Below are 25,958 nucleotides of genomic sequence, written 5' to 3' on the forward strand. Positions count from 1 at the left end.
GCTACTTTTATATTATGCCAATCTTCCGAGTAAAGTTTCCAACCCCAAGTGTTCAAAATCCCCTCATACACACTGGACCTACTAATGCCCTTTGACGTCCTTTCGATGAGACAGATGTTAAAGGTTCTCTCTAAACTCTGTTAATAATTCCTGATGATAGCACTTTATTGATCCCCTTGGGGAAATTCAGGAAAAGTATACAGTATGTGTATATAAGAAGTCTGTGAACTTTTTTTTTTATGTTTGTGTAATGGGTGGGGTTGGGGGTGTGTGTCTGGTTTTGGGGTGGGTGTGATGGGGTGACCAAAAAAATTTGGGTTGACAGACAGACATATACTCCCCAGTATATGTCTGTCTGTCAACCCATATTTTTCTTTGGTCACGTTAATTTTTTGAGAAAATAAAATAACCAATACATTATAAACAAGCACAGATCCTGTGCCACTTAAATACCACAGGTAATAACATTACCCAACGTTAAAGTTTATAGGGCCACGGAAGATGTGGATGTATGTAAATTAATGGCAGAGAGTGGGGCTCAGTGTGTGTGGGAGCAATGCTCGGCTAGTGCGACCTACCTATTCCACCAACGTCACATACCACAGGTAATAACGTTACCTACCATTAAGGTTTGCAGGACAGCAGAAGATGTGGATGTCTGTAAATTGATGGCGAATGGTGTGACTCAATGGAATTCAATATGGCATTATCAGCACGGAACTCAATGTGGCATTTAGCCCATAGGCGAGAGGCCATTTCTTAGCCAAAGACGGCCTCTAGAGGCCATCTCACAAAGCAATATCTCACTAAGCGTTACCTGCCTGACTGACTGACTGCCTGCCTGCCTGACCTGAATTTACCTTGTGATGCCCTGGGCTGCGCCATGGGAAAAAAAGCTGCATATCCTCATTTACCAACATAATCAGTACATAATGATAATACTTACTAATAATAATAATAATAATAATAATACTTCCATGATCAGTACTGAGTATGATAAAGCACCATTTTCCAGGTACATGCTTGAATGTCTTTTTTAATAAAGGGGTCGGGGAAGAATTTTTCTGGCACTCCTATATTGACCAAATAGGATGCAGGTTTTTTGTTCCCCTCTGGCAAATGATGTAGCAATCATTCATCAAGTCATTCTGTGCCAAAATGTGTACTCATTTTGGTACTTCATTCGTGGGGAAACAAGAACAAATCTTTCTGAAATAATTTATGCAATAAGAACTACTTCAAAAGCTGCTGATGAAAGGATACTTCAGACAGGTGATTTGGTTTGAAAAACATCATTGAGGGAATAAAAGTTAAGTTAGCTGAGTTATTTGCTGTTATGATGAATTATCTAGCAAAATGATACGAACTGAACAGACAAAAATATCTGCAATGGTGTTACCTTGGCAACACTGGTGCGTATAACTGTGCCGGTGACAGACAGGAAGTGACCTACATCTCTGGACCTGGGGATGGTGTCTCTAGTGAGCTCTGGACACACTGGCAGACCTGGACACACAGAAGAGGAGCAACAAAGTGCAGAGTAGTAAAAGTAAGGAAATAAACAAACAAACAATAAATAGAAAAATATAGCCACTAGCGGCAATGGCAGGGTTCATGTCAGTGCAGCATCCAGATTTAGATTACTGTCAGTTTTACCAGATTAGGCTGTTAAACCATCAGGGCCTCAGTTTTGAAACAGAAGAATGTAATGGCAAGTTAAAATGTGTCAAAATCCAACTTTGTACTGGCTTTACGGATGGAAATTAGCTTACAGCTATATCTGGCACAATATATTTATTGAGCACTGTCCCTGTCAAATAAAATAATAAAAATTACTGTGTTCACTCTGGCTTCTGTTTGAGTTATAAGCCATAGTGTCATAGGCCAGGTCCACTTTTACCAATGATGAGCAAACTTCAAGGGTCTAATCTAGCAACATAGAGGAGCAGACACCATTCTTGTTACAGCATCACATGCCATGGTATCTCATCATTCAGTCCGTTCGGTGATAGAGTTTGTAATATATATTTCCAATATACTTCTCTCTGGTTTAAGATCTTCTCAACACTGCCACCTTGATCTGGTGGGTTCGCCTTTTCTATACCACACAACCTAAATGATGAGATGTTTACAATCATTGAAATTAACTGCCACTGGGTACTCTCTATCATTTCTCCTGATAGAGCTCTTATGTTCACTTATTCTCTTTTTTAGAGGATGATAAGTTTTCCCAATATATGCCAAACCACAAGGACACTTTATCATATAGATGACATGAGAAGTAAAGCATTTTATTACATCATTAATTGGAAATCTTTTGCCAGTATGAGGATGACAGAAGTATTCACATTTTATCATGTTGTTGCATTGTGCACATCTTCTGCATTTGTAGCAACCATTGTGGAGTGGGAGTAAAAGAGTTTGAGTGACACCCTTCCTAGGTTTGCTGTTGGCATGTACTAATCTATCCCTTAGATTACGTCCCCTTCTATATTCTATAAGTGGAGGCTCTCTGAGGTCAGCTGCCTGACACTGTAGGATCTGATGATAGTATATGCCAGTATTATATTTTTTTTACAATAGTGCCCAATTTGAGAGCATTAGGTGTATATGTAGTGCTGAACATTACTGAATGGTTCTTCTTTTAGGGAAGACTCTTTTGCAAGAGTTCTTCACGGGGTCTATCTAGGGCCATTTTAAAGGCCTCATCCAGCAACTGGAGGGGATAACTACATTCAATAAACCTTTGTTTCATGTCTGTAGCTTTTCTATGTAGTTACCAGTGGTCTGGCAAATAGGTCTGAGCCTGCACAACTGGCTCTTGGGAAGACTTCTACTATAGTTCTACTTCTAACTATTTGCCATCAACAACGTGTTTCTGTTCGTTTCTTTCCTGCACAGAGATGTGCATAGAGAACCACCTACTCTGGCCTCTAGAGGCCATCTCACGAAGCGACATCTCACTAAGCGTTACCTGACTGAGTGACTGACTTGAATTTGCAGCGTGATGCCCTCAGCTGCGCCGTGGGATAAAGACCCAAATACAGATTAGCATAGCTTGGTGCTAGGGGGCTCCCCATAGCTGTGCCACCCACTTGAAGAATTTGAAGTAATTAGGCCTATATCTTAGTACGTATTCAGCCAATTCAAGAATTAAAAGTTGGTGGTCATTAGTGAGCTTGCTGCAAGCAACGTTGTTACGTTGTTCTTAGTCTAACTTATTATTTTTTTCCCCAAAACTTTGACGCCTATCTCCTTCTTCATACTTTCACCTACAAACTTCATTCAAACTTTAAAATGTTCAGCTGGAACTGGAATGAGAGGCGTGTATTCAACTTTTTCATACTCTATAGTTTTTAAGATATTTAACTTTTAAAATCTATATTTCGACCAATCAGTGCCGTTGATATAGTCATGTGACTATTCACAGAGTCAAGATTCGTTTTCTCCGCCATCTTGTCATTAGTATTACTCTGTGCGGTTTTTGAACTGAACTACTTCCACATACTTCCAGCTAGAAACTTCATTCAAACTGTAAACTGTTTAGCTCCTTTTGGAGATCTGTCCTTGTATTCAACTTTTTGATAACTCTTACAGTTTCTAAGATATTTAACTTATAAAAGCGTTTTTTTCCAACCAATCTGCATTTGATATGCCAATTATCAGATTTTGTGGCCACCCGCTTTTGATATGCAAATGTTATAATTTTCATATCAAATGCAGATTGGTCGCTTCTACCGTCACTCACTCACAATATACAGATGTCACTCGTTTCATTTGTCTGCTTTACCGCCGCGTTACTATGGTGCTGCCTCTGCGGTAAACGTGGGGGCTGCACTAGATAACTGTAGATGCTAGGTGGCGCAGAGTGCTTGAATCCTGCTGACAGGATTATATAATACACCCTCCGACCACAATGTAGTTGCAATGGCAGGGTGGCGCTGTCCGTATTTCCGCTCGTTGACTCCACCGGAAGTGAAGCAACTGCAGAAGAAACTGACTGACTGCAGTGAGCCACGTCTTAATTCAAGTCTCCCTTGTTGTTTGTTTGGTAATGCTCCTGTTACATCTTAAACGTTATTATGGGTTCATAAAGACCATTTTGTGTACACATCTAGTAATTGTTTTAAGTTAAATAGTGTAACGCTAAAAGCTGTTTCACACCGGTGCGACATGAAAATGCAGTCACAACGTTATCTTCATTCTTTTAAACAGTAAAAAGAGGAGAAAGTGTTGGGTCCATCCTATTTTGGAAAGGCGGACGGAACACAGAGAGTTTATAGGCTTATAGGCATGGAGGAAATTAAAAAAAAAAAAAAAACATATTTCGGTACAATACTTGTTTTTTTTTTTAATTCTGAAAATGCCTTTAAAGCGAGACCATAGAATTTCCAGTGTTTCAGAAATTGAAATTTAAAATCTCAATGCCAGCCCATGGCCTTTCTAGTGTTAATAGAAAAAAATACACCAAAATACTGATATTACAATGGTTAAAAAGCCTATGCAGTGGATTTTACATGACGCGATGCCAATCGACCCTGAGCAACGACTTGCAGTGTGTTTGAGGTGAAACCAGTTGCTGTTCTGGCTACAGCTGTGGAGAAAATAGATCATAGTTTACATGTTGTCTGTGAAGCGCTACCATACTCTCAGTTTGGCAGGCGATAATTTAATTTGTGCCTATATAGCTATATTAGCCTTCCTAGTCCACTGTATGAGTGAACGTGGATCAGTGTGTGCCTCACCTCTGCGTAAAGGCGCACGGCCTAACCATCTCCCCGTACCCAAGCCTGGGACAACGTTTGAAAATGTGAAAAAGTTTGTATTAGAAAATGCTTGTGCTATGCTGTGATGCGCTCTGATGCAGACATCGAGTGAAGCCTTTTTCTGTTAAGAGTGTATAATTAACAAGTTTGAAGTGTTTTTGTATTAAAGTACGGGTTGTTAAGCATTATCTTAATATGAGGGGTTCTCTTGTCACATAGTGGTAGCCTATTGGCATTTTTACCCTGTAAAGGTATACGTTTCCAACCATGTTAAGTCCGGTCCCCCTGTGAAAACTGACTGCCCCCCGTTCAATTTGTTCTGGCTACGGGGCTGGGGTGAGGGGTGTGAATTTGTCCCTCTCCGAGGTCTTTGTTTCAGCATCAGCTAGCAGTAGGGCCATTAAGCAAAACAAAAGACGGACAGTTTGGTGGGGGAGGGGCGGCTGTGAGAGCAGAGAGAGAAGGAATCTCCTAAAGTTCATATTCGTCTGCCCCTCAATACTTAATGTTCATTCAGCGATAACATGTAGATCTAATATAGTTTTTTATTTGTAAATAACCTATTCAACTTTTGTAAGAGGATTTAGAAAGTTATGTACAAGATGGAGCTGTTATCTTCGACTCAAACAGGCATACGTAATGGATCCAATCGAAAATACATTACATTCTGACATTTAAATGCAGCTTCAGTTCCTTGCTATTTTATTTGAGTTACTTAGCAGAACTAGGTAATGAAAATCATGAGTTGGCCCTGTATCCTTGTTCAAGCATTTACAGCACTTTGCCATGGTAGTTTGACAAGATGTCATCATACAGTTCGTTTATCTGTCAAAACTAAATGTCGACCTGGTTCACTTCCCTACACAGCGGCCACAAACGCTTCCGTTTAGAAACACAGTGTAACTCTGACTGGCAGCTAGACTCACAGTCACTACCATGCAAGCAGGTTAACCACACAGCACCATACAATACTGTCATGAAACTGAATTAGAAATCGCGTACAGGGCAAGTTATTTAAAATCATTTAATTAAAAAAATTAAAAGAACATAAAGTTAATTCACAACGAAATACAAAAGTGATGAATAGCATGTAATGTCAGACTAGTTGGGTACGCCAGACAGACCTGTAGAATACATGTCAAGTAGGCTAAAAACAAGGCTAATATAGTTAGCTTGCTGTCTACATCTCCATGTCATGAACAAGCACAGAAAACACACCTAATCCCAAACCTCCGTTACACATCTGTTCTTATCTGTACATATTAAATACTGGTGGGCTGCTCATGTAAAATACTTAATATCTTAATAAAAGTGAAGCTTTTCAACAGTTTTTAACTGTTTCTTTCAATTAAATGTCAATAAATCAGATTAAATGTTGTTTCTGGAATATGATAAAGAAATGCTTTCCAATAATTTTACAGATAAACACTGTAAAAGATAAACACTAAACAACACTTCATTTTTTAACATAACATTCTGGCGGCCAGACTCTTATAATAGTTCACTTTCAACTTTATTATTATTGATTATTAAAACTGTGTCTGATAGATAAGTCTAAACTGTGTTAACGGATGGTTGGTTTAAATATCATAACACAAATGTGAGAGACAGAGAGACTGCATCTGGACTGCTCACATGTGCCACGTGGTGGTTGTTGGTGCGCACTGCAACTACTCCTGGATAAATAATTTCAAACCCTTAACTGCCGCTGCGGGATTACCGCGGGATTACCGCGGGATTACCGCGGTATTACGGTGGTAATCAGGTCAATTGAAACGAGTGACATCGGTATACTAGGGTTGGGCGATATGTCAAAATTTTCCTACCGGCCACCGTCAGCCCAACAACCGGCGATTGCCGATATATTCGCCGGGTGTCAGAGCGGCTGAGATTGTCACTACAATGAGAATGGCTGGTCCACCTTAAAGGTCAGTCCACCTTAAGTGAGCCTGGTCAGGTTAGCCATTGTCGCTAACTTCGGGGCTAACCCCCTTCACTTTAATCAAAAACTAAACTAAAGTGTACACACTGTCGCTGCCCGATCTGAGTCAACCGTAGATGTGAGTCGCGCACATCTCACAGCGACAGAGTCAACTTCTAGTATGTAACGTTAGCCAACTAGAGAAAATGTCCGCTAGCCGTGATGCTAATTTTCGCTATGTTCAACTCCATTGATTTATGCTAAAAATGTTAGCGATCTAAAAGTCCGCTAGCTGCAACGCTAATTAGTGCCAAATAGCATTTGATTATGCTAAAGTGTTAGCGACTTGAAAACTGGATCTGAAATGGGTTTGTCGCTGCCCGATCTGAGTTGAACATAGCGAAAATTAGCATCACGGGCTAGAAGTGTGTGACGGTGAGGTCACACACACGCATATATTTATGTATATATAACTGGTTCTTCGGATCACGTCGGAAATCAAGTGTGTTTATGTTTATGGTTGTACTAAACGCCACTCTGGAAGGCGGAGTGAAAAGGCACCTGTGATAGAGAGGGTGGAGACGTAATGTCGTTTAAATACGGGATAACGGCGCCTAACTCCAACTGCCAGTTCATATTCGCACACGCTTTGAATTGCGCTTTACAGGTTAATTATTTACCATTAAATTAGCAAAATAAAATGACAAAAATCGCCCAAAAAAATCAACCGGCGATGGACTCAGCCAATCGCCGATAGCCGATATATTCGTCCTATTGCCCAACCCTACTGTATACAGTATATTTTTATATTTTTGCATATTTTTCATCAGCCTGGTGAGTAACAACGATCGCTTCTTTTGTCACAGCAGTTACACAGACTCAAAATGGCTATTTCTTCTATCAAATGTTGGTCTCCTAATCACGGCAAGTATGCATCAAACAAAGCTAGTAACAGTACTCCAGGAAAATGTGGTAAATTGGAAAAAAACATCCATACGTATGGCTGGCAGTGAAGTAAAGAAACACTGCAAGTACACAAGAACAACACTGATTTAGTTGTTGTCACTTTATTAAGTTACAGCAACAGTATTACACCCTCTTCCAGTTATTGCAGCCCTTTGCGATGTGTTTATTGCAGAAATTCATATCACGGTAACAATAAAATTACGATGCATCTTTCAGCCCTACTGTGGATGCAGACATCAGCATGCTGATGAGGTCTGTTGGTGTCTTTGCTTGGCTGGAGAAGCCTATAGTCTAGACAATAGCTGAGAATTATCCCGTCCGGTCACCTTGTTTCTTTTCTGTATTCCTGTTGGTTTCAATTATAAATATTCATCATGAAATGATAAGTAGTTCTAGACATTCCTATGATATTTTTCCATTTTAACTTTTATTTAGGCTACAAGAGCTTACTAGGCAATAAAAATTAAATAGTGATTCCTCAAGTAAAATAATAAAATAATTAAAATAATTGGAGCAGGGAATTTGACGATGTTTAAGTTTTATTTATTTTCAGTAGGGATGCACCGATACCGTTTTTTTACTGCCGATCCGATAACGATACCAGAATTTTGAGTATCAACCAATACCGAGTACCGATCCGATATTGACCCCTTTTTTTCTTCTGTAATTACACAGCTGCATACAACATGTAAATAACATGGGAACAATAATTTTATTGTTAAAAAAAAGAAAAGCAGCAGGGCAAAAGAACTGACCAAAATAGGAATGACAGTTCCTAGGATATATAAAAGATTGCTGCAATATAGGGATACAGTGCAAAAAAACTCACAAAAGTGCAAAAGAGCAATAAACTGACCAGTGCATACTGCTACAAAACAATATTGAAACAACCATACAGCCTTTGCTTATATTTTTTTTCCTCTTCTTTAGTGTGAATAACTGACAGAAAAAATACTGCTACACATAGGCTTTTTCTGGGCATAACATCCAGTGTGTGCCAAGTCTAGTCTAGTTTTAATCACTTAAGGACAAGAGGCAGGTTTTTCTTCAGAAACAGAAGCATCTCACCTCTCTCTGCTGTCAGCCTGTTCCTCCGTTCACTGACAGTGTTGACAGTCACTGACGCTGACACACGCACAGGTCGCGTCAGCGTCATCAGCGCGGTAGCATTAGCTTTAGCCCCCATCTCCTAAAAGCTTCGTTTTGTGAAAACGGAAGACTTAATTGAAACCTTTATGGTGGCGTGTACATGATACTAAGCCCAAGGACACTCGATGTAAGTTTGAGCTAAGGAGCAGGCGTTTGGAAGGCGTCGCCAGATGAAGTTCTTGGTAAAGTGAGTTGGATAAAGATCTTTGGGACGCTAGTAATGGCATAGCCATCTAGCATCCCTTTGTGGCTAAAATAATTCCCAACCGCTGACATGTTTACATCAGCACCAGGGCTCGAGCTTAAGGACCTCCCGTCGTCCCGGGGCCGATAAAAATAGGATCGGGGAGGATGTAAATTAATTTTGGGACGAATTTGGGACGAGAGTTGAAAAAAAAAAAACTGCTAACGTTACGTTACGTTACAATGAACGGCGATGAAAATGAAACTGACTGCACGTTTTGTGTAGCACACACAGTTCTTATTAAACCTTCTTGACAACATACACACATACACACGCGCACAAACGTTACTAAGTAGCGTTATCTAGACCCGCGAAATCCTGTCAGACGCCTGTCACCGCCGGTATTGACTGTCAGAGTGATACACAATGGCAATGGCGTCCCGTAGTGGGATACTGCAATTTTTTAACGTTAACGTTACATCAAGAAAGCAAACATCAGGAAAACGCACAGCAGAGCCAGACCCTGAACCGCCAGCCTCTGACCTCACGACAGCCGCAGCTGCAACGGGGAATTCAACCCAAGTCAATGAGGTAGGCAGCGTTAAGCTTGCTAGTATTAATGTAATGTAATGTAACGGACATGACAAAGCTAAACTCACGAAGCTAACTAGCAACTTACGATATGAACAAGCAACTTACGATACGAGAAAAATGGCTGAGGCTGAGGGAGACTTTTTGTTGAATTGGAGGAAATGTTTAATGATGAAACGGAAAATGAAGCGGATAAAGGCAGGATTGGCCCGGTCGGCAAAGGGGCTGAACGGAGGGAGTGGCAGCCGGCGGGAGGTGACAGGCAAGCTGGTAGCCACTGAGGCGGTAAGGAAGAGCTCTGAGGGGAGGAGACTCCTTTTGATTACCGACATCCTAGATCAGGCCCACAGAGAGAGAGTGTGAAGTGCCATGAAGTGATCCATATGATTACTTTTTATCGATGATTACACCAAACGTAAGATTTTAAATTCGGGACGGCCCACAGTCATTTCGGGACGGCTTAGATTGTATTTCGGGACGGTTCCGGGAGGATGGTGAAAAAAGTTAGTTAAGAGCCCTGATCAGCACATTGCCTGCACGCTCGCTTTCTTTTTCCAACTTCTTCACTCACTCGTGTCGCGTCACGTGCAAACTCAGGCATGTTTTACGGCAGGCGACTACGCCCGTTTACTACTCCGGGGGCTCGAACTGATTGCTCTGGATCGGATCGGATTATAACGTTAGCTGCCACCGATGTCCGATCCAGCATTTTAGGCCAATATCGGCCCGATACCGATGCCAAGTATCGGATCGGTGCATCGCTAATTTTCAGGCAAACAAAAAATGAATTTGCATCCACTCCATCTGTTTGTCACTTGGGAGTTGGAGCTAACAGTGACTTTAGGGCTGAGTAATGTGACTATGCCGGCCTTAGGCCCATTGCATACTGCATGCAAGGCACGCTGTTCTAGACCTACAAGCTGTCTGCATAGTCCAGCAGCTATCCACAAGGGGGAGCAAAAAAAGCTACTAGTCTGGAGCATGGCAGTATTATATTACGTGGCCATATGAGCCTGTCTATCTGATTGAGCTGTGTAACTGCCTGTCTAACTTGCTAGCTGACTGAGCCGTCCAACTGGCTACCTGTCTAACTAGCCAAATGTCTAACTAATCACCTTCTAACTGCCCTGTCTAACTACCTGTCTAACAAATCACCTGTCTAACTGACCACCTGTCTAACTGACTAACCTGTCTAACTAGCCAACTGTCTAACTAATCACCTGTCTAACTACCCTGTCTACCTACCTGTCTAACGAATCACCTATTCTTATACTTCCAGCTGCTTGCAGCAAGCCCACACAGTTTCTCAAGGAACCGTTTTAGATCTAGTTAGATCTGTCTTCCAAATAATGTGACAGTGCTGCCAACCCCCCCAGTAGGGGATGCTGGTATACAGATATTCGACATCGAATGTAACCAGAAAAAACTCATTATTTAAGACTTTGATTTCTGCGATCTTATTGATGAAGTCTAACTCTCTTATGTAGGAAGGAAGAGATAACACATATGGCTTGATAAAGGAATCCACAAATATAGAGGGTGGTTCCAGAAGAGAAGAGAATTCGTCCTCGCTACTACTGATCGACCTGGATAATTATTCTGTTTTAGGGTTTATGTATACTGAACAAAAATATAAACGCAACACTTTTGTTTTTGCTCCCATTTTTCATGAGTTGAAATAAAAGATCTAAGACTTTTTCTATGCACACAAAAGGCTTATTTCTCTCAAATTGTGTTCACAAATTTGTTTAAATCCGTGTTAGTGAGCACTTCTCCTTTGCCAAGATAATCCATCCACCTGACAGGTGTGGCATATCAAGATGCTGATTAAACAGCATGATTATTGCACAGGTGTGCCTTGGGCTGGTCACAATAAAAGGCCACTCTAAAATGTGCAGTTTTATCTAAAAAAAAATACATTTGTTAGGCACTGAACTATGGATCTCACATAACTAGGGCTACAGATATGCATTTTTTGAAAACCAGTCAGTATCTGGTGTGACCACCATTTGCCTCATGCAGTGCGACACATCTCCTTCGCATAGAGTTGATCAGGTTGTTGATTGTGGCCTGCGGAATGTTGGTCCACTCCTCTTCAATGGCTGTGCGAAGTTGCTGGATATTGGCAGGACTTGGAACACGCTGTCGTACACGCCGATCCAGAGCATCCCAAACATGCTCAATGGGTGACATGTCTGGTGAGTATGCAGGCCATGCAAGAACTGGGATGTTTTCAGCTTCCAGGAATTGTGTACAGATCCTTGCAACATGGGGCCGTGCATTATCATGCTGCAACATGAGGTGATGGCAGTGGATGAATGGAACGACAATGGGCCTCAGGATCTCGTCACGGTATCTCTGTGCATAAAAATTGCCATCAATAAAATGCACCTTCTGTTCATTGTCCGTAGCCTATGCCTGCCCATACCATAACCCCACCGCCACCATGGCACTCTGCTCACAACGTTGACATCAGCAAACCGCTCGCCCACACAACGCCATACAAGCTGTCTGCCATCTGCCCGGTACAGTGAAAACCGGGATTCATCTGTGAAGAGAACACTTCTCCAAAGTGCCAGACGCCATCGAAGGTGAGCATTTGCCCACTCAAGTCGGTTACGACGACGAACTGCAGTCAGGTCAAGACCCTGGTGAGGACGACGAGCATGCAGATGAGCTTCCCTGAGAGTTTCTGACAGTTTGTGCAGAAATTCTTTGGTTTTGCAAACCAACTGTTGCATCAGCTGTCCGGGTGGCTGGTCTCAGACAATCTCGCAGATGAAGAAGCAGGATGTGGAGGTCCTGGGCTGGCATGGTTACACGTGGTCTGCGGTTGTGAGGCCGGTTGAATGTACTGCCAAATTCTCGGAAACGACATTGGAGACGGCTTATGGTAGTGAAATGAACATTCAATTCACGGGCAACAGCTCTGGTGGACATTCCTGCAGTCAGCATGCCAACTGCACGGTCCCTCAAAACTTGTGACATCTGTGGCATTGTGTTGTGTGATAAAACTGCACATTTTAGAGTGGCCTTTTATTGTGACCGGCCCAAGGCACACCTGTACAATAATCATGCTGTTTAATCAGCATCTTGATATGCCACACCTGTCAGGTGGATGGATTATCTTGGCAAAGGAGAAGTGCTCATTAACACGGATTTAAACAAATTTGTGAACACAATTTGAGAGAAATAAGCCTTTTATGTGCATAGAAAAAGTCTTAGATCTTTTATTTCAACTCATGAAAAATGGGAGCAAAAACAATGTGACAAAAACAGTGTTGCGTTTATATTTTTGTTCAGTGTAGTTTAGGCAGTGTATAGATAACCGGACATACAGGATGTAAACACTTCAAATACTCAAATTTTGCTTTAGAGATCACTTTATTTGTTAGGGTACATTCAAAGTAAATGTTAACCTCTTTCTGAAACTTCGGTCCTCATTGAGTTTTCTATAAAAACGTTTGTGATAGAGAATACCCAATGGCAGTTCATTTCAATGATTGCAAACATGGCATCTCATCATTCAGGTTCTGTGGTATAGAAAAGGTGAACCCACCAGATCTTAAACCAGAGAGAAGTATATTGGATATATAAATTACAAACCCTATCACAAAATGGACTGAATGATGAGATACTATGGCATGTGATGCCGTAACAAGAATGGAGTCTCCTCCTCTATGTTGCTAGACTAGACCCTTGTAATGATTTATGAAAGTCAAGTACGACCGATGTCCCATTACAATGGTATCTAATCCCTGTATACATATTATGTACATTTCTGTATATAATATGTGGCTATTGGGATAATTTGTTGCACTTTTGACTATTGGATTTCATAAGATATTGTATTGATTGACTCTATACCCTACTGATGTCATGATTGCTTCACAGTTTTTAGGGACTGGGGGGACAGGAGGGAATGGGGGGATGTTGGGCTGGTGGGTAAGTGTGTTATAGAATTGGGAATTGGGGGTTGGTGGGTGGGTGGGACAGCGCCCTACAGATGGATCTAAACAACCAACATTAAACAACTGTAGTTGCTTTACTTTACGTGCATTTTTCTGACATTGTTTTTCCAGCTAGATAGTCATGACTAGTATTTCACTCCTGCTCCGAATGGGCGGGGCCTAAATATTCCTCATAAACGCACAAGTACAATGGACTTTTTGCAGAGGGAAAAAATAGATGTGGCTTTTTTTCAAGAAACTAATTTATTGGAAAAAGATGTTTTCAGATTAGAGAATACATTTTATAGGGAGTGATGTGGGAAGGATGTAGGAGGGCAGGGGGTGTGGTATTGCTTTTATTTATTTTCTCATTTGTCCACCTTTCCTTTTCCTTCATTCTTCTCTTTTTATTTTATTTATTATATTCTTCGATCTAAAGTAGATTGACATCTGAGTTGATATTTAGATTGAATGGGAGGATGTGAAAATTTGAAAGTTCGTTGTTGTTTTTCATAATCTCCTCTCTGTTCCCAAATGAATTTATGACCACATCCCTGTTTTATACCAAAATGTCAATAAAAAATGTATCACAAAAAAATTATTGCCTCACAGCTGAGGACACAGAGAGGGGTGGAGCTTTATCTATTTAAGACATCCGAATGACAAGATCCACTTACTAGTCTGACGAAGGTCTGGCTGGACCGAAACATTACTTTATAATAAACAGGTGTTGCATTGCAAGTAGCAGAGTGTGGGAGTTTATTCTATTGTGTATTCTACTGTTTTTCTCCGACGCACCTGCACTAACCTTCTGTGGATGTGCGAGTTTTCCACTTGATATAAGAAGATATAAGAAGATATAAAAACAAAACAGGAAAACAAAATCGAATCTTTAGATTGGCAATTGAACCACTTGAAACCACCGGCGCCTAACTTTAGATTAAAGTGGGGGGGCAAAATCTAAATTCAGACAGGTGATGGGTTTTGGTGTTATGTTTTTTTAAGTGTTGTCTGCAATTCTAAGCTCTCTAATGTGGTTGTTTTGAATAAGGCGAATCCAGTGATTAATTTAGTCACATGAATTGCTGAAAATGTAATTAATTATTAGTACATTTTTATTGAAAATAATGCACTTGCAACTTTATGATTTAGGTCTACAGTAGTATCAGTAGTATCATAGTGAAAATGAAATTATACCAAGGTATGTGAAAGTATGGAACTAAAAAAAAAAAATAAAAAAAAAACAAGTGATATATAGGGCTGGGTATCATTTAAAAAATTACAATACCAGTACCCTTAAAGTGATACCGATACCAATACAGTACTTTATTCGATACCTTTTTTTTTTACGTTTTGGTGGCATCTCGGCACGCTGAACTGCCAACTCCGTCACATACACCGCGCTCGACTTCACCACAGACTGTATGGGTTGTAGCTGCTACAGTAGTGGGCCAATCACACGTCGCATTAAATCGAAGAACGCTTGTGGTGATTGGCTGCGAGCAAAACCATACAAATAGTCATTTTTTTCTAGATCTGTGTACAAAAAGTATTGAATGCAGGTATTGTTTGACTGGAGAAGCTTCGATACTACTTGGTACTGGGTTATTTCGGTCGATACCTTAAAAGGTATCGAGTACCGATACCCAGCCCTAGTGATATAGTATATATGATATAAATAGGCTAATTCATCAATTTTGCTTCATTTGGGCTAAATGACCACACCTGTAAAAAAGTGAATCATGCATGATTCTGATTACAACATTTTTTTAGGAGTTTTGAACATTAAAGTTGTAACAAAGCCAAGACTAGGGGCCTCATTTATAAAACTGTGCATAGAAGCGCATTGCTGCACAGCGAGTGTCAGAGCCACCGGTGGGGCAAGGAAACACCGGGGCTCTGTCCTCTTGACAGACGTCTTACTTTGATAATGGGGGAAACCCTACTTAGTGGCCAAAAAACTGAAGATACCCCGTGCACAGCAGTGCTTCTCTCCTGGGTGCCAAATTTTAGCAAATTAGTGGAAAGTGATATTGCCTCTGCAATTAAGTCTAATCCTGTATCCAAGTTTTCTAATGTTAGCTTTTTGGAGAAGAAAGCTCTCAAAGAATTACAGTCTAATCATAATATTGTTATTAAAAAGGAAGATAAGGGAGGTGCCATAGTGGTGTTGAATACCACTGATTATGTTGCAGAGGCTGAGACACAATTGAGTAATGATGCTTTTTATAAGTTATTACCTAACAACCCGAGTGAACAGTTCACTATTGACAGAGATAGAATTTTAAATAGAACCTTAGAGATGAAGTGGATTACAAAGGCTCAATATGAGTTTTAGAGCAGTAGAGCATCCTGTCACCCCTACATTCTATTTACTTCCTAAGATTCATAAGAGACTTGCGAATCCTCCAGGAAGACCTATTGTTGCAGGGAACAATTCTTTATCCGAACCATTGAGTAAGTTTGTTGATCACTTCATTAAAAGATATTGTAAGAACTTTACCGTCTTATGTAGGAGACACTGGTGATGTCTTAAAATTATTGTCAGAAGTGAAAATACCCAAGGGTTCATTTTTGGTAACTTTTGACGTGGAAAGTTTATATACTAACATTCCACATGAAGGCGGTCTTGAGGCCATGCAATATTTTTTAGAACTGCAAAGAGAGGAATTACCGGTTGAATTTTTAATGATTCTTACTGAATTTATTTTGAGTTCTAATTATTTCATGTTTAACAAGAACTACTATTTACAGACTCAGGGGACGAGCATGGGGTCTCCCTTTGCTCCTAATGATGCTAATTTGTTTATGGGTCTGTGGGAGAAAAGGTACATATTCAACAATAATCCTTTTTTGAAGAACATTTTGTTCTATAAGAGATTTATTGATGATGTGGTTTTGTGTTTTACATCTACTGAGGAAGAACTCCATGGCTTTTGTAACTACATTAATCATACTTACCCTACATTGAGATTTACCATGGAGTATAGTCAAGAGAAAATTCACTTCTTGGATTTATTGATATCTGTGAATGACAGTGGAGAACTTGATACCTCTATATTTCGAAAAGATACTGACAGAAATATTATCTTACATGCCCAAAGTCACCATCCTAAGGAAATGCTAGCCAACATTCCCTATGGGCAGTTTGTAAGGCTAAAAAATATATGTAATAAAGACAGTGATTTTGATGTCAAAGCAAGAGAAATGAAGGCAAGATTTGTCCAAAGAGGTTACAAGGACCATGTTATGGATACAGCTATCAACAAGTCTAGTGACCTAAATAGAGAACAATTATTTTGCTCATCTCATAGACCTAAAGACAACAGAGTTTCTTTTGTGTCTGAATACAACACTATCTCTGGAAGGGTTAAGAACATTAGCAAAAAACATTGGGGTCTACTAAAATGTGACCCTTCTTTGCAGCATATTTCTGCCTCTATGCCAAGGCTTTGTTATAAAAGGGGTAAGAATATAAGGGACTCTATTGTGGCATCTATGTATAGAGAACCTATGAAAACTAACTGGCTCTCTAAGGAGGTATATGGAAATTATAGATGTGGCAGATGTACACATTGCTCTAACACTTATGATACTAAAGAATTTTGCCACCCTCACACAGGTAAAAAGTATAAAATTAGAGAGTTTATTAATTGTATGTCTACACATGTCATCTATATGCTGAAGTGTCCATGTGGCTTTATATATGTAGGCCAAACAAAGCGTAATCTGAAGTTGAGAATAGCCGAACATAAAGCAGCTATAAGAAATGAAAACATGGATTACGCTATTGCGAGGCACTACAAAGAAAGAAACCATGGTTCTGCTGCCTCCCTTAAATTCATAGGGATTGAGAGAGTCACTCCTAACCCTAGGGGTGGCAATATTATAAATCAGTTAGTGAAAAGGGAAGCATATTGGATATATACTCTCAACTCCTTGGAGCCACATGGGTTGAATGAGGCATTAGACTTGAGTCCATTTTCGTAACTTGTGCTTGTATGTCTAACCTACATTGTTTCTCTGTGCCTACAGGTGACCTCATATGTAGGTAAAGTTGAGCCACTAAACCCCTTCTGGCACAGCCCCCCCCCCCACCCTTATTAAGACAGGTATATTTAATATCTACTCTGTAATAGTATTCACCTCTTCCGACTTGTAATGTATCATGGCGAAATGTATTATGTATTTTGTATAGTACCCTCTTTCTTCAATCTAATATATAATTTTCTACTTTTTTCTATTATTTTTGATATATTACTTTGCACTCTATCTTATGGAAATGTATGCATTCTGGATCGATATCCTCTGTAGTATTAGAGATGAAATAGCCAGACTATGTATTTTGTACTCTAACATTAATTGTATCTCATTATCTTATGGAAATGGAAATGTAATACTTATATCTATTTTTGTACGGTAGAATTATATTTGCTATTGCCTATTATTGTTGACTTTTTTAAGTGCATTTGCATTGGGGAATATGAACCTGTTGGATTCTCCGCTAATCAGCACCTGATTATTTAAAGACACACCTGATGGCAATCAAGCACAGAGCAAATCTGATGAAGCAACATGCGAAACGCGTAGTTCGCTCCTTTTTGTTTTTAATGTAATCTGTTAATAAAAAAGTGTCAATCCTAGTATCCTGGTGTGCGCTGGAATATTGATTTTTTGGCCTACTTAGTGGCATTGTGTTCGAAAAACAGATTGACACCGACATGACTTTAGAGGAAGATGAGACCGATGTCCGAGTGAACCTAACCACACATTCAACATTTCATATTCATCTGATTTATCTGACTAAAACAATGCATAACACACTTAAGAAGAGACTAAACAAGTGTTTTATTCTCATTTTCTGACTTGGGGGATCAGACAGTCGCAGTGGGTGCGACTGGTGGTGAAGTGGAGGCTGAAGAGGATGGAGACACATTGGAGCGCATTGGAGACGCCCAGCACCGGCATCTCCAATGCGCCCCGAAACCATAACGCATCGTTGTTTAAGAACCTTGAACACCTTGAATTTGTCACAAATTATGTGGGACAAATTGGGGCTCTGTTAAAAGACTCTAATGCACTTAACTGAGACTAATTCACACCATCAGAGCAGCCAGATAGGCTTTCAAACTGACGCCACAAAGACACTAGTATGGTATGTTATTATTAGAGGGCTTTCTAATTTGATGTTTAGTAGGACTAGAAATAAACTGAGTGTAAAGGCATTTCTGACATGTTGCACTACTTTACCATCGAAGTCGCTATTTTTCAATGTCTCCAAAACCAAGGTAAGGTAGGCTAATCAAGGTAAACAAGTTAAGGTAGGTGCGTGAAGAGTGGCGTAAACACTTTTCAAGCCAGTTTTGTGTGCACGCAATGTTTTATAAATGACACCCCTGTTTTTTCCCGGTATTGAACATAATGGGGTCTACGGCTGCACTCTTCATCACAATATAACACACTCAAGCGGGGTTGTTTCTCATCACACAAACTATAGCCTAAAAATCATCAGAATCCAAAAGACCAAAGATGCAGGGCCTAGGTCTAATGTTGTCTATAAGCTTCCTACCGTTAGCGTTTGCCTGCAATCACTTTGTGACTATTTGCTGTTATTGTGGCTATTGGGCAGCAATCTGGTATTGCGGCTCTCTTCCAAGCGGGTGGGTGACGTTGTCGGCCCGGGTCATACTATTAATGTATTAAGGCGCGGGGGTGCAATTGATTTACTGTATACAGATTGTTAAGTACTGTTATTTCTAAAATTATATTCTTAGTTATTGTGGTCAAAAATTGTGGTTGTCAGTGACAAAAATATGTGGGGGCCAGAGTCCCATTGGCCCTATGGAGTAGGCTCCTATGGAACCAACGGTATAGGAGAAGTTGTCAAAAGTTTGTGTTTCAAAAAAGCCGAAATTATAGAAAATCCATTGTGGAAGACATAGGTGTTCCTATTGGCAAAGTTGTACAGTACAGCCGGATGCATAAGTAGAGCAAATTTGGTGTCAATTGAACGTGCAATGTGGGATTATAGACTCCTATGCGCAACCATCCTACACCCGAATCCATACAGTTTGTGCAGCATAATCCAAATCTCCTGAAACCAACAATCACACAGTGAGTGGAAAAGACCAATATTAACGCCATTATTTACAGCAAATCTTCACTACAGCCAGTTGTTTTCGAAAAACAGTTGCACGTGCGCAGTCACGTGACTCTCCTCCACTTCAATTTATACTCTTAGCCATAGGCCTACGTCACACAAACTGAAAAAGCTTCACTCGGACCCAACTTTTCTGTCTTTGGTCTGTTTCCTAGCTTCTCTCCCCAGTGCCGATATTTAAAAAATTATCTGAGTGAGAGGTCTTCCCGGATGGTTCAACAGAGAGAAGCCTGTGACACTACATGACCGGGTGTCATTGCGGAATAGTGGAGAAGAGGAGGACAGTGGAGGAGATTCACATGCATGGTTGCAACATCGCAACCATAATGGCGTAAATATCGGTCTTTTCCACTCACTGTGCGATTGTTGGCTTCAGGAGATTTGGATTATGCTGCATGAGCTGTATGGATTAATTCTATGGATATTTTTGTTTCTTTTTGTGCTCTTTTCGAAACTCTAAAGATCAGCCGCAAAGACTTCACTTTTTTTGAAGAACGCTGCAACAAAGTTGTGCTGGCAAGCTCCGGGTGTGTTATATGGACAAACAAACTTCACCTGTGTTTCAACTGGCATGAGGGTGAGTAGATAGAGGGTGACTGAATTTTCATTTTAGGCGAACTATTCCTTTAAGTACAAGAAAGCCGTCAAAATGCCTTTTATTTGCCTGAGGTTTAACACTGCAGGTAGGGCTGGGCGATAAATCGATTTGATCAATTAATTCAAATTTATGGTTCAGGACAATGTGTAAAAATGAAAATCGAGTTTCACTTTAACCAGGGTAAATACGGCACGGAACCACTCTCTGTCAATCAAGCCCCACCGCTTCCCTGAGCTTCGGCAGTTGACAAGAACTCCCACCGAGATTTCCCCTCAGACACAAACACAGTATCAAGACGGCAGCACACACTTCTACAAGTGAGCAGCTCGTTTCCAAAAAAGACAGTGTCTCCTCAGTCATTTGGAAGCGGTTCGGTTTTGCAATGTCCGACATCAAGCGAACCACTGTCCATTGTAAAGTTTGTCTAAAATCTGTGGCAACTAAAGGCAGCACCGCAACAAATTTATTCCAGCATCTCCGACAGAGGCTGCAGCCGAGTGGGAGAAGTGTGTGGCACTGCGAGATGCACAAACTAGCGGCAGCCCCCAAACGCCTGCTAAAAAGCAGGTAACATTAGCGGCATCAATTTTTTATTTTAAAAATTTGTTAAGTTATTTGTTTCCACTTTATTGATTCCCATGGGGAAATTCATTCTTTGCACTTTACCCATACTAACTATTAGGAGCAGTGGGCAGCCACTGAGCAGCACTCGGGGAACAATTCCAGTTCTAAGCCACTTCCGAGATGTCTTTTTGCACAAAAGAGCCTTCAAGAAGTGTTTTCTTGCTATTCTTAAACATCTTGTTTGTAGATACTGTTAAAATGAAAACAAAACTTATTTGAATAATGCCTTTGTCTTTTTTAGTTTGTATACAAGAAAAAGAAAATAGTAAATCCGGTGTAGGTGTGAAAAAATCTGAGATTTTATTTTTAGGCCATACCGCCAAGCCCTAACTGCAGGTATAACACTGAAGTATTTTAACACTTTTGTATTTGGAACACTCACCTAAACTTTCGATAAAACATGTTTGGTCTTCAGGTGGTAAAATAGGTTGCTGGTGTTTCCAGCCCTGGGAATAACAGGGCTGTTGTCAAGATGATAATGTCCTGTTTTTATAGCCAAACCATGTGCACACAATAGAGGCTGCCCCCTTTTTAGACAATTTTCCTTCATCTTTCATTTGGTCGGAGATTAGGTGGTGCGCTGGTTTTACTTTCACTTTGCGTCTCCGCCTAAATAAACAAACACACATGGGTGCTACTGATAAAGCGATTTTCAGGAAACTGTGGTTGTTCGCACACCTATACAGAGAGACAGGTGCGTAGGAGAGTACTGGGAAGTCGGCGGAACATAGAAAGAGATTCCCGCACACTGTCTGTACTTGCAATTAAAACATTTATTGGCAACGTTTCGGTACTTAGACCTTCGTCAGGCAAAAATGGAGAAAGCGATTTTCACAAATTTTTTAGACTGATGTCAAACTGCTGTTGTAGTGCCAATAAAGAACAATCCTGTTTTTGTCTGCCTTGTTTGGGTAGCCTACCATCTGCAAAGTGAGCGAAACATCTCTGGCATGGAGGGATCAAACTGTGTCTTCCATAAGGGAATCAAGTTTCTCCCTCGTTTCTTTTTATAACACTATAACATATCGAGGGCTTGGAGCCAAAGTGCGATTTTGGGCGAATATGAGTATTATATATCAACTGAAAGGTCTCAGTGAGATCTTTTCAGTGCCAAAAGGACACAACTGAAATCATGACCCATAAGTTTTAATTACAGGGATGCAAACACATGTATGGTGAGAAAGAGAGCTACCCGAAGTCTAAAAAAAAAATGCAAAGGGGGGGGCGGGTTGAGTGCCTTTTTATTCTTGTATTCTCTTATATTGTCAATATATAGGCTAATATCAATAAAGGATCCCATTACCTGGATGGCTGAAAAATTATCTAATGTACTCCATTTTAAATGGTTCCATTTGTCAAACAGATAACTAACCTGTATATATCTAAAGTACTTTGTGTCAAAGATAACATAAATTAAAAATATAAACAGTGCTACAATGTTCTGTTTGTTGCTTGCTTTTGTCTACAAAGTACAGAAGAATAGAAATGAGGCTCCTTTTACAGAGAAATCTGCTTTTCTGCCCTGCTGCATCTCTCTGTCAGTCTCACCTGTATCTTTACTAGGGATGTCAATGGTTAACCGTTAATCGGTTAACGACCGAGAATATTTTTGACCGGTTACGCATGTCGGTGTATAGGTTAATTTGCATACACCAGTGTTGCCAACTTGGCGACTTTGTCGCTAGACTTAGCGACTTTTCAGACCCCCTGGCGACTTTATTTCTCAAAAGTGACTAGCGACAAATCTGGCGACTTTTTCTGACCATGGGAAGCAATGTTAAAGTGTTGAATCCCAAAGCATTTGGCAATAAATTGGTTCAGCTGATGCCGGTTTGCTCTACTTGCTTATCTAATCCAGAGAGGTCTGACGATCACAGCGCTTCCCACACACAGCGTAGCTCCCTCCCTCCACTGAGAGCAGGAACTGTAGGATAGGGTCCACTTGTAATTGCTACCGGCGTATGCCGAAACTGGCCCGGGTGGGCGGAGTCAGCACTTAATATTAAAACGGGCTACACATGCATGACAAGTGCAGATATTTATATGCAAATTACAGCAAATGGACAGCGCTTCGAAATGTGACGCCAAAGCTCATCTATCTACTAAAGCAAGGAATCTCTGTCTGTCTGTGAGTCTGAGTGAGTGTGTGAGTGTGTGTGTCCTTCGCATATCTCGAGAACCGTTCGTCCGATCTACTTCACACTTGGCGGGTGTATTGCTGGGGACCAAGGACATGCAGTGTCGGATTTGGTGCAATTTGGACATGCGACACGTTCATTATTAATAAACTAACCGTTAAGTTTATTAATAAACTTAACGGTTAGTTACCGGTTAATGGATGTCGGCCTATCGAAAGCAAAATTAACCGAAACTGACATCTTTAATCTTTACATCGTTAAATTACAGCCTTTAACATTGTTACATTATCTGCTCTGTTTTACTGCTCAGCAGCTCCTCTGGTTCAGACTGTCCCTGCTCCTCCTCAGGACGAGTCCTTTTCCGTCTTTGAAAATATTTTTCAATACTATTAATCTGGATTGAGGGAGCAAACATTCAGAGTCAGAGTTAAAAAGTTAATATTAACGTTATCAGTACTGACTAGCAGCTAGGCTATACAGCGTGCTAATCTGGGAAACTCAGCTGTATTCCAAGTAACGTTAACTGTTAGTTCTTCTTTTCGGGAATTCAGTCGGCCGTCTTCTTGGCATGGAAAAAAAATATCCCTCACGCGTGTGCAGTGGGAGGCGAACAGACGGGTCCGGGGAGAGAGCGAGTGAGCACGAGAGAGAGAGAGAGAGAGAGAGAGAGAGAGAGAGAGAGAGAGAGAGAGAGAGACAGAGACCGAGCAACACAGAGAGAGAGGGGGGGAGCAACAGAGAGAGCAAGCAAGAGAGAGAGCGAGAGACAGAGAGAGAGAGAGCGTGGAGCAATTAGGGGCTGAGCGAATCAATGCGCTACAGTTCTACAATTAAATAGTGAAAAAAATATATAATTTGTGGCGGTCAGTGCTGATAAAGTTTTCTGTGTGGGAAACCCTGGATAGGTAGAGCAAGGGGGATCGTTCTCTCGCACGGATAAAAAAATAAAAATAAAAAACGCTAAAACGGGTCGCCAAATATACTTTGGCGGCCATTAACATACCTGGGCGGCCCACCCAAGTAAAGTCTATGTGTGGGAAACACTGTGGATAAAACTTTAAACCTTTTATGCTGCACAGATAGTTTTTTTTTGGTGGCCCTGGGTAAATCGGTACATGCATCAGTACACATGTTGTTGAAGGCATGATGGACCAATGTTACAACAAAATGGTTCACAATGAACAACTTGGGGGGTACAGCCAGGCAGGGGGTTAGACTGGAGCTGGAGGGGGGGAGAGGGGGGCTGTCGAGAGGGGCGGCTGGCAGTGTAGAGAGAGAGCGTTTGCTGCTGTGTCAGCCACGGTCCAGCAACAACCACGTAACGAGTGACGTAATGTGAGGTCCTCGCAACAGGTCCTGACAGTTGAGTAGAATTTTTTGCTCAATGCAGTTCACTCATATGAGCGTGACAGAAAGACACTGTAGGAATCGTTAAGGAGATTCGTCCGTCACCCATAACCCCCCCCCCCCCCCCCCACCGCCAAAAGGGCGTAACTGCACTTACGCCCTTTTGACACCAAGCAAAACCCCACTTTTGACACTGAACAAGCATTGTGGGTAGAGGATTCTAACAGCACTTAGGTCAACTCAAAATGCATGCTGACGTAAGTAATACTAGCATGGTAGCATGATCACATCATTTTTAGTATCCTATTCATATCCTAATTAATATTCTAGGTCAATATTAGATGAATGTAAATATGTTAATATTCCCTTGAAATACTTAGGCCTATAGATTCAAAATGTTATTTTATAATGTTAGGAGTGTGAATTGGTCGAGATGAGCTCTGATAGTAAGACCTCTGGTAGCTGAAGTTATCCTTCAGTGTTATGAGGAGTTTTACAGGTCTTTGAATGTGTCCCAGGACACATTAATAAGTGATGTGTCCTGGGACACATACAAAAATGTATTATATTAGCAAAAGAAAAAAAAAGTAGTTTAGAATCAAAAGTAGTTTCTTATGTCTATAGAGGTTTATTAAAAAGGTTTATTAAAAGTTTTTAACAGAAAAAATGTATCAATCAATTTGATATGTTCCATGTAGCCTACAATTTTAAAGGCCTTGGTGAAAGTTGCTGAGCATTACTTCAAGATAAAGATATTCATTCTGATCTTGTTTTATATTTCAGTACTGATTGAAGTGTAATTGCTAGATTTGTATTAAAATGAATGTGTTCTACAATTGTTTACTTACATATGCCCATATTCTGCATGGCTGTATTGGGACAATGTTTGTGCCGTATTTCACTCTTTTGCCATTTTTAAAAAAGTTAACAAATATAATTCAACTTAAACTGTAGCAGTATTGTTTTTATAGTAATGCTCAATCTGATAACATAAAAAGTTAAAATATTGTGCTTAGTATGTGGTAATGGCAGCTGATCCAAGTTTAATCAAAATTTGTTTTGGCTCTCCTGTAAAATCTACTATAACGTACTCCAAGCCCTCGATATATAGTCTCACATGTTATAAAGTCTACACCTTTTTCACTGACATTTTGAATTACGCTTCATTGAGGAGCCATTTGTCAACAGACTATGTGATTGGTTTGGCGAGTCGAGAGGAATAGAGAGGCATTCAAGTCGGTATTTTCATGTACCAAAAATCAAAACCGCCTCATGACAAAAAGATAATGGATCGATCTCAAAAAGACGGAAATCCATGGTGGCGACAGAGAACTTTAATCCCTGTAGTTCTGCGTTGGTGATATGGGCATAGACAACCAAAACGGTAGATGCCAGTGGCATCCTTTAACACGGACGTAATAACTGAAGGAAGTAGTAATGTTTACATTCTCTGAAGTTCATGTTCTGGGATATTTCTCACCACAAATTCAGTGACATCTGGTAGTCTTTATAATTCAGAGATGAGGTGTCCTACAAGTAGCTACAGCTACGCCATAGCTTCGCC

General features: G+C 40.5%; 1 protein-coding gene across 2 annotated transcripts in view; it reads right to left on the reverse strand.

Annotated features, from left to right (window-relative positions):
- The window catches only part of mcm9 (minichromosome maintenance 9 homologous recombination repair factor), a 117,571-nt gene that overhangs the window by 84,700 nt on the left and 6,913 nt on the right, over positions 1 to 25,958 (reverse strand). For both annotated transcript variants that reach the window (XM_078289852.1, XM_078289853.1), the window contains exon 4: positions 1,400 to 1,506. In XM_078289852.1, coding sequence (XP_078145978.1) covers positions 1,400 to 1,506 — 107 coding nt within the window. The remainder of the gene's footprint in view (positions 1 to 1,399; positions 1,507 to 25,958) is intronic.

The sequence above is a fragment of the Centroberyx gerrardi genome, chromosome 18, assembly GCF_048128805.1.
Source record: "Centroberyx gerrardi isolate f3 chromosome 18, fCenGer3.hap1.cur.20231027, whole genome shotgun sequence".
NCBI classification, from domain to species: Eukaryota; Metazoa; Chordata; class Actinopteri; order Beryciformes; family Berycidae; genus Centroberyx; species Centroberyx gerrardi.